General features: G+C 30.7%; 1 protein-coding gene and 2 long non-coding RNA genes across 5 annotated transcripts; 1 reads left to right on the forward strand and 2 right to left on the reverse strand.

Annotated features, from left to right (window-relative positions):
* The first annotated feature begins 41 nt into the window (after positions 1 to 41).
* Positions 42 to 15151, forward strand: LOC408945 (sorting nexin-27). Of its 3 annotated transcripts, none has more exons than XM_006560134.3 (7): positions 42 to 433; positions 9261 to 9398; positions 9489 to 9713; positions 9795 to 10105; positions 10249 to 10487; positions 10612 to 10893; positions 11229 to 15151. In XM_006560134.3, the coding sequence occupies exons 1-7, from the start codon at positions 105 to 107 to the stop codon at positions 11295 to 11297; spliced, it is 1593 nt and encodes a 530-aa protein (XP_006560197.1). In that variant the 5' UTR covers positions 42 to 104; the 3' UTR covers positions 11298 to 15151. The 3 variants fall into 3 exon arrangements, with proteins under 3 accessions (XP_006560197.1, XP_006560198.1, XP_006560199.1); XM_006560135.3 differs by having other exon boundaries at positions 49 to 433; positions 9267 to 9398; XM_006560136.3 differs by lacking the exon at positions 42 to 433 and adding an exon at positions 8857 to 9179 and having other exon boundaries at positions 11229 to 14434.
* Positions 4595 to 6639, reverse strand: LOC102656332. The gene is made up of 2 exons (XR_408619.3): positions 6060 to 6639; positions 4595 to 5006 (listed from the first exon to the last, which is right to left on the reverse strand). It is a non-coding gene; the product is annotated as an uncharacterized LOC102656332 (long non-coding RNA).
* Positions 7331 to 15798, reverse strand: LOC102656309. Its single transcript, XR_003305065.1, has 3 exons — positions 15589 to 15798; positions 8730 to 8890; positions 7331 to 7846 (listed from the first exon to the last, which is right to left on the reverse strand). It is a non-coding gene; the product is annotated as an uncharacterized LOC102656309 (long non-coding RNA).
* Between the last annotated feature and the right edge of the window lie 47 nt (positions 15799 to 15845).

Genomic DNA, 15845 nt, shown 5'->3' on the forward strand with positions numbered 1-15845 from the left:
TAGAGAGGGGGAAATAGAAAGAGAAAAGCGAGATGGATACACAGGCGCAGTCTTGCGGCAGATTTCCGTAGGAGAGAAAGATCAATGGGTGGTCAGAGAGTAAGATGGCGGACTGCGAATCGGAGGTGCAGCGCTTGCCAGCCGCGAACGAAGACGTAACGAGAAACGCGAATGTAACAATGATTACCAACGGACGTGTGCCTCAACATCCGGTAAACCAAACAAATCCTATCGGACAAGGACCGAGACGCGTCACTATTTACAAAACCGAAACTGGTTTTGGGTTCAATGTACGCGGTCAGGTCAGCGAGGGTGGACAACTACGAAGCATCAACGGGGAACTGTACGCGCCGCTTCAGCATGTCAGCGCCGTATTACCTCGAGGTGCTGCCGAAAAAGCCGGCGTACGAAAAGGCGATCGTATATTAGAAGTGTAAGTAACCTTCCTTCTCGTTTGTTTTGTTTTTAAATCTCGATCTTTTCCTTACACCGCGATCGTTTTTCTACCGATCACTGTGTTACACATTCACCTGTCAAATCACGATCGCTAACTTTTATTTCTGAGAAGTAAAAAAAAATATCTTATTTGGTTATTTATGATTTATTAGAGGTAAAGATTAAACTTATTTTAAATGAGAACAATGATCCTATTCCATTTATTACGCGAAATGTAACAAATTAATTCGTAGAAAATGTTATCCGCTTAGATTCGATAATCAAATTGCTGTTTGTTTTAAGCTTTATCGATATCGTTACGATAATACACGTTTTAATCGATTTGTCTAGTTAGATATAATATAATAATACGGGAGAGTAAAGAAAATGATGCTTCCTTGACAAAGTTTACATTTCACCTTCTACCATTCTATTATTCTATTTCCAATTAAAAATTCAATTTTATTTTCATTTCGTTTCACTCGATATTTTCGTATTGCATCCTTTTCTTTTTTTTTTTTTATTAATAGAATAGAAAATATATTGAACACGTATTTTCCACTTTAATTTTCAAGCGTTAAGATATTATTCGACTAGAAATGTAATCGTTGTACCGATATAAGTGAAATAACGGTACAAGAACACAAATGTATGCGCTTCAGATTTTGTAAATAGATTTAACGTACAATCGATTAATTCTTTATACTATCTTGTTTTTGTTTTTATAAGCAAGACTGGTCGTTTCTTTTTTTTAATAAAACTGAAAGAGAAAAATGAAGATATATGTAAAATTTTAACAAAATAATCTCGATATAAAATATAAATATGTTTCATGTTGATTGAAAAGTGATACAGCGTTGAGTTTACAAATAATGAAAATTATAATGTATCATTCTCTCTTGCTTCATACTTTCACATGTGTTTAATCTGTGATTTATCAAAGAATGACGAATTCCTAAACAAAAAACTGTCATGATATTATAAAAATTGTCACAATTAAAATCGTTTAGATTTTTCAATTTTAGAATTATTTAAATTTCGATTATAGATATTAATGCAACCGATCATAAATCATTAGAAATTTAATTTTCGATTAAAATGATTAAAAGATTCCAACTTAACTACTCATTAATCTTGTTTTCAATCGATTATTAATTACATTTGTAAGCAATGTTATAAGTAATTAGATCGCATCAATTTGTTAAATATAAACAGTTTTAAAGAAATTATGTATATACATATAACGTGATAAAATTCAGGGTCATGTTCTTCACGTCATTTTTTTTTTTTTATTCCTCGTAATCGAAATATGTTTTGACACAAAATTCTCTAGTTATTTCTAGTTATAAATTATAAATCGGAATAAAATATATAAAACCCCATATTGTATTACATTTAGAAATAACTTTTACAATTTGTTTTTGCAATCTTATTGTTATTATTCTTATTATTAATTAACAACATATTTATTCTAAATAAATTCTTTTTTTTTGTTTTTTAATTTCACAAGATCTTGATGATTCTTCGCAATAGGGATTTCAAATATTTGATAATTTATACGTTATATATAAACATTCATACATTTTTCTAAATGTTAATTTTAAAGTTTAAATTATAATTTTCTATTCAAATAATTTTTTCCTACGATTCTATATTTTTATTAAACGAAGATGAAAAAAAAAAAGAAAGGAAATCAATTGTGAATGAATTATTTGAATTAATGTCTTTTACTTTTTCCATTCGTATATATGAATAATTTGGAATAACTTTAAAATCAATGATTAACAATGTGATTGACGAATAAAAAAATAAATTTAAAATCGAATTTTGAGTTCATTTAAAATGCGATTGGATTTAAATCCATTCACAGTTTGGAAAAAATAAATAAATAAGAAAACACGAAATATAAATCTATTGATCATTTAAGAATAATTATACAATTAAATTTGTTAATATTATAATATGAAGCCTTGTCATAAAATAAAAAAAAATGGGGAGGGGAAGAAAAATGATTCACTTAACATTTATTTATATATATATATCGTACAATTAAAAATTTTTTATTTTTCTAATTATTAAAAACAGTTGCTTTAAATGATTTTTATTTTATTGAAATAAAAACATAATTATACATATTTATACATTATTAATTATAATCATTAATGTATATACATATTTAAATAGGCAAAACATAAATCTATAATTCTAATTGAATATTGATGATGAATAATGAATTTGCAAATAAATTATTTTTAGATTAGACAGTCGAGGAATTTTCTTTTTCTTTCACTTAGCATAATTAATAATGATAATCAGAATAGAAACCGTTGATTAAACGATTTAATAATATAATAATATCGGAATTATATGTTTGTAAAAGTGAAATATTAAGAAGAAATTGGGGACAATTACATTTTTGGAGGGGAAAAAAAAATGAAATTCAGAAATTTGATTCCTTTCCTCGATATATTTGCCAAGTGTTACAGCTCCTGAAAGATTTGCTCTTTGTACGGCTTCTAACAAGTGGTTACATGGTAGACACGGCAATGTATCGTGGATAGACTTTTTAGCCGTCAAGGACACGATATTAGATTAAAATGAAACGGGTGTTTCTTTGATGTGATTATGCGCTTCGAAAAAAAGAAAGGAAGGAAGAAAGAAAGAAAGAACTTACGAGCCTTCAAACCGAAAGAAACGAAAAGAAACAATTGAACAAGCGTAGAGGTTAGAATGTAACGAGGAATCTGATTAGTTGTATCAAATGATGAATGTAAAAGAATTATTTTAAACAGTTTTTTCACGTTTGAATAATATTCGAAAAAATAGACCAACAAATTAAGTTTCACAAGTTTAATATCTGTAATTAACTTTCCTAATCATGCCTTGACCGATTATTATTGCAATAAAGTGGTAATTATACGAATGAACAGTTGAAAGGAAGAATTATATACAGTTTGTTCAAACTCTGTTAAACTGACTCACTGTATTTACAATATAGAATAATAAATTTAAAATTTTCTTTTTTTTTTTAAACGTTCTAAATTTAATTTAATAAATGTATATACTAATTTTATATTTATTTTTTTATTATATTAAAAAAAAATATGTACAATTTGACTGAAATTTTTATTTGCTCGAAATTCATAAATATTTCGTTAAGCAGTAAGCGAACTTATTTATTGTTAAGATTATACCTATTTGCAATTCTAATGAGGTGAGAATGTATTGTTAAAAATTTATTAGTTTACTATTGGAAAAGTTTTCTAATTCTAATTTTACCTTAAATTTGAAAACGGGAAACAATTATTAATTATTAATTAATTCAAAATGCTATTCGATGTGATCTAATTCAAATAATTTAGCTTGCAAAAGAATGAACTTTTAATCTGTGTATGATGCCGAGTGAATTTTTATTGCAATTTCTTGCATATTCATTATAAATATTAATATTAAGAAAATTTATTTCGCAAATTGTTTATTATAATCAATAATTTATTCCTTTTTTTTATTCAATTTCTTATAAAGATAGATTTGGTAATTTTTTTAATACAATTAAAACATTTTTACTGTACTCTTTAAATTAGAATATACAATTTACAATTCTTTCAAGAATTTCAAAAATCTATTTTTGGCTACGTAAAATTAATAAATATTCGTGAAAGTCGATGTCGACAAAAAAAAATATCAGTTGAAGCTTATTTATTAAGTTATAAATAATTTTAGTTTAGATAAGGTGAGACTGTGTAACAGAGGAAGCGTTGTCTCATTCTGTATCTGCCTTATTTTATGTAATACGAGCTTAAACTGCTTATAACTTAATAATTTAATAAATAAGGCTCAACTCAAGATATTTTAATCTAGAATCGATCCTTCAAAAGTGTCGTGCAAAATATTGTATTAACCATCATGCTGTTAACACGTTACAATTATTGTTATGCAGTTAAATATTTTTATTTTGTTATATTATATTATTATTATTATTATATTATACACGTTAATATACGTGTTAATATTCAAATTAAAATTATTTAAATTAAAAGACACAACATGTTTTAATGTGTCCAGATATTCTTATTACTTTTTTTATTCGTTAATGCAATATTATAATTGAGATTATTCAAATGCAATCAATGAAAGCGGATAATATATTCGCTGTATACCTTTTTTTTTTTTTGGTATAATTTCTCTGATAATATCTCATATAAATAATGCTTGAAAGATTTAACGATTGTTATTAACATAATTTATCATAATTTTAAATAGCAGAGAATATAAGAATATACATGAATTTTCATTTATTCACTCCGTATATTAATTTTCTATTTAGATATATTATTATCCCTGTTAATTAATTTTTTTGATAATAACATTCTATTTAAGCAACTCATTAACAGGCAGCAACCAATTGATTTTAATTACGATTAAATCATTTCGCTTGAATTATATTGTTCGTTTGAAACGTTGATAGATACCGATAAATACAAATGCATTTATCATTTAGATGCGTGTATAGTACATAACCTCTTTTTACCGTTGTGCCACTTTTGATATACCAGTTTCGAAGCGTGCGACTGAAAGGAAGATAGAGAAGATAAGAAGAGAAGTTAAGTAGTGAAAATAAATTTTTCATAATTCCATAAATATCCAATATTTTTAATTTATAATAATCGATTATACATATATATATTCTTTCATTGAACGATCAATCGACATTTCGAGTACGAGACGTTATCGTTCATTCAGCGAATTTATTGTGATTTGCTTACTTAGCCTTCTCTTCAATTACGATCACATCTGTGTCGATTAAAGCTCGCGGAGTTAAACCTTTTTAATAGAAACGAATAGAGATGATTAAATCTCTAGGATTTATCTCTTTTTTTTTTTTTTTTTCGATAGTTAAGGTCGATGCACGATTAAAAGGCAACGTAGATAATACAATCGTAAACCTTATCGGTTATCAATCAATAATTTGTTTGATAACTTAATTGACTTTGTTAAACTATATTTATTTTCATCAGTATGGATATTGAATACTGTTTGTAATTGTACGAAAGATAATTGTTTGTATACTGTTTTTATAATCTTAATAATAAAATATTTTCATGAGGAATCTGAGCAATAATAATAATAACGTGGAATATCATTGAAAAATGCAAATTGAATAATTTCCATCGAGATACAAAAATTTAGTTCATTGCATATATTTAAGAAAAAAAAAAAATTCTTCAACTTTTTCAAACTTGATAAGTTTGCACGATAGAAAATATTACGAGTTAAACGAGTGGTTAAGAAAGTTTACGACAGTGATGTGTAAAAAGCAAATTTATAATATCCGCTTTTAAACGGAAATATATGTATTATGCACGTAAGGTTTAAAATAGTAACAAAAATAATAACATACAACGGATATATAATAGTGTTATGGAAATAATAATATACGTTTCGAAAATTATGGAACAATCGAGAAACAACGATGATCCTTGATATAATAATACATTGTATGAAAAAAAATATATATATATATATAATAAATTATGAATAAAATTTAACGAGTTGAAGTGAAAAAACATCTGGTTTTTCGAGAAAATCAGGTTTAAAAATATAAAAAAATATTGAATCCGTACCTTAACCTTCTTTCGCATGACGTTTCGTGAATATGATTCGTGGATATCGATTGTATACATATACAGAGACCAGAGAGCTAAATTCTTGTGAAATTTAGAATTGCAATTTCAATTCGTTCATCTTCGATCGATCCGTTCGTATTTCGAATCTTTGACAATTTTAATCGAACTGAAGTTGCTGATAAATCGTAAAAAATAAATAGCCTTATACGACATCTATACGAATCGCTCGTCGACAATAGGTTGAACAAGGACAGAGTGCTGCGAAATTAGATACCGCATAGGATGAATACCTTATGCCGCGTCCGCACGAACGCTGTTCACGAACAACTCGCGAAACATGATCGCCAACAGTGTGGACATTTCAACAAACTACGACGAGCAGGTTATAATGAACTCGTCTGAGAAACAGCAAAGCAATGGCGGTACGTTATTTCGATACATTTGAATCGTATCCGATATTTGGTGGTATTGGCATATTTTATAGTGAAAATAAACGATTTGTTTGAATCGAATGTATTTAATACGTAATTATAGAATAATTATAGAATAAAAAATATTAGAATTAGAATTTAATATAGAATAATTTTATTAAAACGTTGAATTTAATTTTAACGTATATTATTAAAATACCAGTTTTTTTCAATGGATAATGAATCTAAAAATAAACTGCTGCAAATATTCTTCGCTTGAAAAATTTCTCGTTTATTATTAAATATTTGTTACGTTACTTATTTTTTTAATTCTTCTCGCGCAAAAATATTTATCAAGATTCTCAGATTATTCGAATATCTATAAATTAAGTATACTAAGATATTGGAATACATCTTTACATTAAATATCGAAATATACATCGTAATATAATTGGATATTTTTGCTGTTTTCGAATAATTCACGAAAAAGTGTCGCCAGTATACATGTAACATATATATAGTCAGATACAGCGAATTTCGTATGAAAGAGAGCTTAATATAACCTGTTTCGTTCGAGTAACTTGATTTACAGTCACAGTTGCTTGTAAACACAATATTAAAATTTTTAACTTTCTGATAATTTATTTGTTGTAAATAACGTTAAATAATTTATACTAATGAATCAAAATTGAATTAAATTAAATTAAAAATTAATATTGAGGAGAACAAGAATTTGAATTTATTATTGGCGCTTCCTCAATTCGTTAATCAATAAGAGTAATATTTTCAATGATTTAAATAATAATATTAATAAATTAAAACTAAAAAACCAAATAAATTATTACAATATACCTTTCAAAATTACATTAAAAAATTTATTAATTTATTAATTTTTTAAAAATCATCTTCTTAACACAATATAATATAAAATCGTATATTATCACTTAATTTAAAAAAAAAAAACTTTTCGATATACGATTAAGCAATCGATTTTTACAAGATTGATAATCTACTTTCCACCAGATACCTTGAGGAAAGTAGAACGCGATAAAGAAACAATACTACGATAATTTTATCCATGCATTTATCGACTCTTGTATCGATTTATATTTTTTAGCAATCTTAAACAAGAGCAATGAACTGAATTCTCGTTAAGATTTGACTCGCGAAAATACTCTCAACTATCATGATTTGATTCGAAATTTCCTAAATTAATTAAGATTCGAGCTCTATTTTCTCTTTTGATCGATAATCGACTCCCCCACCTCCTTCCATTTCATTACAGAAGTGAAGAAGACTCGAATCACGGGTGCGGAGGAAAGGATTCGATTTTTCATTGCTCCGATAGATATCCGGAGCAAAAGTGCAGAGTACCTGAAACACGATAAAAATAGAAATTTACGTTAAATATATATTGTTGTACAAGTTGTTATACGCGGTTAATAACGGGAGGAAAGTTGAGAAAACCGAGTTCTCCTGAGTTTTTACAGTCGATCGAGAAAAACTTGAGCCCGATCGATCGATGAAATTGAATAAAATTGAAGAATAATCTCAGCTCGATTATTTCGTGATATCGTATATAAAAAATATTTCGCCATATTTTCTTCTAGAAATAAAGAATTTATTTATAAAATATTTGGTGAATGGAGATCAAGAAAAATGATAAATATGTATTTTTGGGAATTAATATTTTTTATACATAAATTGATTAAGGGTAATATATAAGTAAATAAATATTTTAAAAAATATTATTCAAGGAGCAAAAGTAATAGATAAGAGACAAGGCAGAGGAATTAATAAATATGTTTGGAAAATATAATTTTATTAAGGAATAAAAGATACGTGAAAAAATACATGTTATAATTATATTATTATTACGATACGAGATATTTCCTCCGTATTATTATTATTTATTAAAACCATCTCATTCATTAATCGCGGAGAAATTAATAAAAAAAAAAGTTCACACCATTCAACACTGTCCAACACTGTCCAGAAATAAATTCTCTCTCAATTCTCAAAACAAAATTGACACGATCTCGCGAATTAAAAATAGAAAGAAAAATCATATCAAACAGAATTAATGATTGGTAATTCTTTTTTTTTTTTTTTTTTTTTAAATGACCGGGATGTTATCTTGGTCAACCCAATTAGCTACTAGAAATCAAAGATAATGCAATAAAATTGAGGGGGGAGGGGGGGGGAAGAGACGGTTGAAACTGATAGGGACAAGTATAAAGTGCAAGTGTACGCTTACCGCGGCGCAGATCGCGAATCGAAGCGGGAGCCGTGCCTCCCGCTCTTGGCCAATAACAATCGTCCTTTCACGTGTGGAATTCGAAGCTCCACCAAGGCTGTTCACCTGTTTCCCTCCTCTTTCTTATCCTTTCCTTTGCGTCGCGAAAGTTGGTACTGGGCCTACGGAAAAATAGATAATTACTTACACACTTGTCCCCGAGAGAGAGAAGATGCAGAAAGTATAATCTTTCAAACTCGCCTTCACTTTATCGATTATTTTCTTTTCCTCTTTTCTCTCTCTTTCTCTCTCGCTCGCTCGCGCAGCGCGAACGAAAGTACGCGTACGAAAGTGAGAAAAGGAAAGAAAGATGTTGACGTGTTACGTGACCGCTGTGCAATACGAGTGGATGAACAATCGCGAACGGCGCGGATCGAATTTTGACTCGCGGTACAAAGCGATCAGTGATCGGTACAAAAAGATATCTATATGTATATATATGTATTTGTGAATATCCCTTCTTTCGGAAGATAAAGTGTGATCTCGTTGCAGAAACAGTGTGAACGTCGAGGGAGCAACTCACAAACAGGTGGTGGATTTGATAAAGTCGGGGGGCGACGTGTTGACGTTGACTGTCATCTCCGTTACGCCGCAAGAGGCGGAGAAGCTCGAACCGTTCGAGGACTTGAGGTATTTGAAAATTTTAATTTCTTCCATCGAAATAAAAATTATAATAATAATTTTATCGCAACGTACAACATCAACTCTACTTTCTCTTAGTTATGCATCGGTGGACTACAGCGAGAAACGGTCCCTGCCTATCAGCGTGCCTGATTATCACGTTCGTGAGAGGAAGCACGAACGTTATGTCGTTTTCAACGTTCACATGGCGGGCAGACATCTGTGCTCCCGTCGTTACAGGGAATTCGCCGCTTTGCACATGGCTCTCAAGAAAGAATTTATCGGATTCAACTTTCCCAAATTACCGGGAAAATGGCCATTCCAGTACAGTATAAAAATTTTCGATTCGATGATATATAATTTGTACGTATGTACATATAAATATATATAATTTAATGTTTGTAGATTGAGCGAGCTGCAACTCGACGCGAGAAGGCGCGGTTTAGAGCAATATTTGGAAAAGGTTTGTGCGGTAAGGGTAATTGCCGAAAGCGATATCATGCAAGAATTCTTGGCTGATAGACTCGAGGAAGATGGCGACCAAGGGCCGGCGGTCGATTTAAAAGTACTGTTGCCGGATCGCGAGGTTGTTACTGTTACAGTTGCTAAAGCGGCCTCTGTAAGTGATGTATACGATGCGGTTTGCAGCAGAGTGGGATTGGATGCGGAAACGGCGAAATACTTTTATCTTTTCGAGATCGTCGAATATAATTTCGGTACGTATACATTCAATGATAATATAGTTTTAAATATATATATATATATCTCACTTTCTTTTCCCCAACTGTATTACTCTTTAAAAAAAAAAAGAAAAAAATATATATATATATATGTGTGTACATATACATTCCCTTTGTAGAAAGGAAACTGCAACCCCATGAACATCCTCATACTTTGTACGTTCAAAATTACTCGACCGCCAGTGTGACGTGTTTAGCAATAAGAAGGTGGCTTTTTAATTTAAATAGACCGCTCAGCGAGCAAGCGTTAACTTGGATATTCTGGCAAACGGTGGACGAAGTGAACAGGGGGCATATCACAGCAGGAGAAAGATTATACCAGTTAAAAGCGTTACAAGACGCGTCGAGGAAACACGAAGTACGAACGATTCTTTAATTTCTAAAATTTATTTACAAACTTTATTTATAAACTGCATATATATATGTATATATATGTATGTAAGTTTGGTGTCCATATTTTATTTCATTTCTTTTGTTTACAGTATCTAAAGTTGGCTAGGGAATTAAGCGGTTATGGTGATATCGTGTTCCCTCACTGCGCATGCGATTCGCGAAAGGAAGGACACGTTGTGCCCGCCGTGGGGGCGCCAGCGTTTAAGCTGCACGCGGCGAAGGAAGATGGCACTTTGGAATCTCAAGTTGTTGAATTTCAATGGAACACTATTACACGATGGGAGGTGGACGAGGAAGGGATGGCGTTCTGCTTTCAATATACACGTCAGGATAACCGTCCACCGCGTTGGCTCAAGCTTTTCACACCTTATGTAAGTAATCGGTTCGTCTCCTTCTTATTCTATTCTTTCCTTTTTTTTTTTTCCTTATTTGTTCAAAAAATTGAATCTCAAAGACTGTGACTGTAAATTAACTGTAATCATTTCGTTTTGTATCACAGGCTAATTTGCTCTGACTCATTCTGTTTAATACGTCGTCGTTTACATCCTCATAATTATCGGATGATGTGTTTTATTAAGCGGCAGCGTGTTATTCTTTTTTTCTGTTCTGTTTAATTAAAAATCCTATTTCTTCTTTTATATTGGTAATATTATAAATTGTTTCTTTTTTTTTTCCATCATTTGTAATCGAATTGTTTTGTTTGCAGTACACGTTCCTGTCGGATTGTTTCGATCGAATAGCCGAGGAGGGGAAATGGGATGATCCAGGGGAATGAGGAAACGTTCGGCGTTAAAAAGAAGAAGAAGAAAAAGATAAAGATAAAAAAATAAAAAACATATTCGGTGCATAATAATAGCAAAAGGTATCGTTTCTCATCGAGGTCATCGCTTCATTTGTCCGGCAAGGACTTTTCGATTAGGATTAATTTTTTTTTTTTTTTTTTAATGGCGATTTGAAAATCAATGAGACAGCTCTGATCGTAATCTCGCTTTGTCGACAGCCTATCAACGATACGTATTATTATACATGTTGTTTTTAGTATGATGTTGTGAACACGATGATCGAATATTAACAATTTGAAGAAATAGAAATTAACGTGAAACACTTGATGAAACGCTATTTATCGGTAGATTAGATTTTATTTAAAGAAAAGGAAATTAACAATTAAGATTACGGCTAAGACACATTGTTACATTATCCTAATCATCTGTCCAGATGAAATCTATCTTCTTGGCCTATCGTAGAGTGTTATTGATTAAAATCTCGATCGAAGAGAATCGAACCGGAGTCGTTCCTTTTTTTAAATAGCCTAAATAATAGTTGTCGCCAATCTTCATTAGATTCCAAATGCAAATGTATTCAACTTAACCAACAAGTATTATGTATTTTCAAATATCTGTACGTTCTCGTATTCTGTAATTTTTTTTTTCTTTTTTTTTTCTTTTTTTTTTCCTCCCCCCTTTCTGAAATCTTTCAACACTGTCCGTCTTCTTTCTTACATTAAACAATTTTATAAAAATATGTATATATATATATATATATATATATATATACATATTCATAGTGAAATAGGTTATCGCAATATCCATTTCATGTTATTCGTGTGGAAAAAGAAAAAAAGAAAAAAAAAAAAGAAAAGAAATAGAACAGAAAATAGAGCAGAAAATAGCACAGATACTTTTTCCCCGAAGCTATATTTTTACTATTAAAGATGCAGAAGTAAATAAAAAACGCAGAATTGTTCTCTGATCCGATCTCGTCCTCGTAATCGATAGCATGTACAAAAACATGGATGGATGGATGCCATGTAGAGATGTGAAGTATAAATCGAAACGTTGATTCTAAACTTTAAAAAAAAAAAGGAAAAAAAAAGAACAAAAAGAAAAGTAAAGAAAAAAAAATCGTAGCTGTGCTTAGGACAAGAATTAACTTCGTTATCCAACGTTAAAAAATTCGTGAGAAAAAAGAAAGAAAAGAAAAGCGTTCGTTCAAACCTAACCTAAAAAAAAAAATACAAAGGATAAAAGACTCGTGGAAATGTTCAAGGGAAACGAATTAATAGGAAGGGTTCGCGAAATTTGTAGCAAGAGTTGACACCTAACCTAAAAAAAGATACAAAGGATAAAAGAAATGTTCAAGGGAAACGAATTAATAGGAAAGAAAAAGAAAGGAACGCCATAGCGAAAAGAAGAGAGAAAAAGATAATACTCACTGACATTGTTGAAGAAGAGATACAGATAATAATAATAATATAATAATAATAATAATAATAATAATAATTATAATAAAAAAAACGAAACAATTATATATATATAAATAATTTTAACGTCTTTAAGATCGGTTAATTAAGAAACACTCGATGAACTCTCAAAAAAAGAAGAAGAAAAGAAAAAAAGCATCTCGGCCTGTTCGTCGGTGTTGTTGTTCGACCGAAACTGAAAACTGGCGAATTCTTCGGAACACCTAAGAATCTTTATCTCTCTCACACTCCATATTTCCTTCTCTCTCTCTCTCTCTCTTATATCTTTCTTCCTTTCTCGTCCACGTTTACTTTCGATCCATCCACTTCCGAACGGTTTCCGAACGGATTCGCTCGTATTCGCGACAAATTGAAGAGAAGCCTCGGCAGATAATAATAATAATAATACTAATAATAATAATAATAATAATAATAATAACAATTATATAGTGTATAGAATGAATATAATTATCGTTAATGTTTTTAAACTTTATTCGAAGCGAGTTGTGCGCCTGCGCGTGTGTGTGAATTTTTCGAGACGAAATCGGTTTATCTTTAATCGAGGGAGGGAGAGGGGGGGGGGGGAGAGGCAGGAAGGTAGTAACGTTACGTAAATAGGATTTAAGCTCAAGTCCTCGAGTTGTTGTAAAAATAACGAGAATTTCCTTTACGATTTGAAGAGATTTTTTTTTTTCTTGATAATGATGAAGATTTTAATTGACGATGTAGAATCGAAAGGGGGGAGGAGGGTTAAATTTCGATTCGATCCAGTATTCGAAATATCGTGGGGGGATAATTTATCGTTATTTTTATCGTGCAATTTAAGGCATCCGAACACCGAAATTAATCCGATCAAATCAGATGTACGTGTAAGTGATGTCTGAGATATAGATCTACTTAAATATACATATATATTTGTTCCGTGTGATCGATTGTGATCGCGAACGGAAATATAGGAACGAGGATCCTCGATCCTCGTCGTCGAGGGTGAACTATCGTTCTATATTGGGAACTGTGCAAAGTGATCGAGAAACTGTTATTGGAAAAAAAAAAAAAAAAAAGAAGAAAGGAAGAAATTCATTATCATGCATTGAACGAAGATATGAGTTGAACGAAGGTGGACCTTCGGTTGTGTTTTTTTCTTTCTTTCGAGGCTCGTCGACTTGATTTGTAAACTTCGCCAATACGATTTTATATTTTTTTCTTGTTTTTCTTACATAAGTTCTTCTTACACAAGTTTTCCAAATTGCAATAACAATATTAACTAATAATCGTATTGAGCGAGAAAGAATGCTATTAATTTTTCTTTTTTTTTTTTTTTTCCTAATCGCCACACGAAGAATATCGAACAAGTATTAAAAAAAAAAATGCCATAGACTCTCTCTCTCTCTCTCTCTCTCTCTCTGGCCGAAGGTCGAATCGATTGGCAGAAACTGATATGTATTTCTCATGCCCTTTTCCGATGTATTTAAACGATGAAGTAATTACATAATTAATTAATAAAAAAAAGTAAAAGAACCGAGAATGAAAGAGTTCGAGTTCTTTGTTTTTCTCTCTCTCTCTTCACAGCCACCGTTACTTTCTTATGCATATATATAGATCGAATTGTACAAGTCTGATAATTGTATGAAGATATTCTCCAGAAAATTGAAAGGAATTAGTAAGGATAAATATACGTCCAAATTGTATCCGAAATTTATATAGCTTTATATATATGTATATATATATATATATATAAATTGTTCGTTAAATTTTTAACTACGTTTGTTACCACTTGCTACACTTTATTTATCTTATATATATATATATACTTCCATTGTAACTTAAAAAAAAAAATTAACCGATTTATCAACCGATACGAGTAATATTTTTGTATTGGAAAGAATTGTGGGTAAGGAGAGAGATGTATTTGTTTCCAAGGAAGCGTAAGGTTAATTATTAGTTACTTGATCGATCGTCACGTTGAGAAGAGAGAGAAGAGAAGAGAAGAGATGGGAAGGGAGAAAGAGAAAAGAAAGAAAGGAAGGAAGGAAGAAAAGGTCTGTTAAACCGGAGAACGAGTTTAGATAGTATAATTTAATTATTATTGTTACAGTATAAGACCATATCATTATAATTAACTCTTTTTAGGCGTTAATTAAAACACTATGTATTAATCGTAGCCCGTAATAACTAAAAAAAAAATGCTCCGAAACAACATATTTCCGATCATATACCTGATCAGTTCGCGACTTTTCCTGTAAAAAAAAGAAAAAAAGAAAGAAACTGGATATATTTCGGTACACAGCGAATTGATACGATTATTATTATTATTCGATTTGTTTTCTCGGTGATCGTCTTGTTAACGGAACGGAAACAGAAGAAAAATAATAATAAATAATAAAAAAATACTACAGATAACACTTGTCTTCTCGATACATACATATATATATATATATATATATATCTATGTACATATTTATTTTCTTCTTTTTTTTTTTTTTTCACAACTCGATAATTTCAATTGAATTCGCGAACGAATCATTATTCCTCCATAGATTTCCGTAGATTTCACGTTACCATGTTTACATTAATAACCGCTTACATAATAAATTATGTCACGTTTTTGCATGCAACAATAGAACCCGAGCCGGGAAACGATATACATATACACATACATATATATATATATATATAATAGTCTCCTTCCCGAACAATTCGTATTTCTCCTCGAAATTCGTTCGCGCGCCCACCTCACTTTCTCCCTTTCCTTAACTCTCTTATTCTCCCTTTTTCCTCCCCTCACAAAGATTCGAAAAGAAAAAGAAAAGAAACGAAGAGGACTTACTTAAACTCGAAATTTTTCCCGATCGATCCGTGGATAAAGTTTCCTTTCCCGAAGTGGACGAAGTTCGGCGAAGCTGTGGCAACCGTTCGTTCGGTAATAATACATCCGATCGGAGGCGGCGTAAATACGCGGCTCGCTCCGCGCTCCGATTTGGTCACTCACGGGATTTATCGATATCGGTTGTCCGTGGACGGAAGAAGAAGAGGGGAGGGAGGGGCGGGGTATCTCTGCACAAGCGTGCGGTCTCGATTTTTTTT

This window comes from Apis mellifera, linkage group LG7 (genome assembly GCF_003254395.2).
Source record: "Apis mellifera strain DH4 linkage group LG7, Amel_HAv3.1, whole genome shotgun sequence".
In the NCBI taxonomy this organism is placed as follows: domain Eukaryota; kingdom Metazoa; phylum Arthropoda; class Insecta; order Hymenoptera; family Apidae; genus Apis; species Apis mellifera.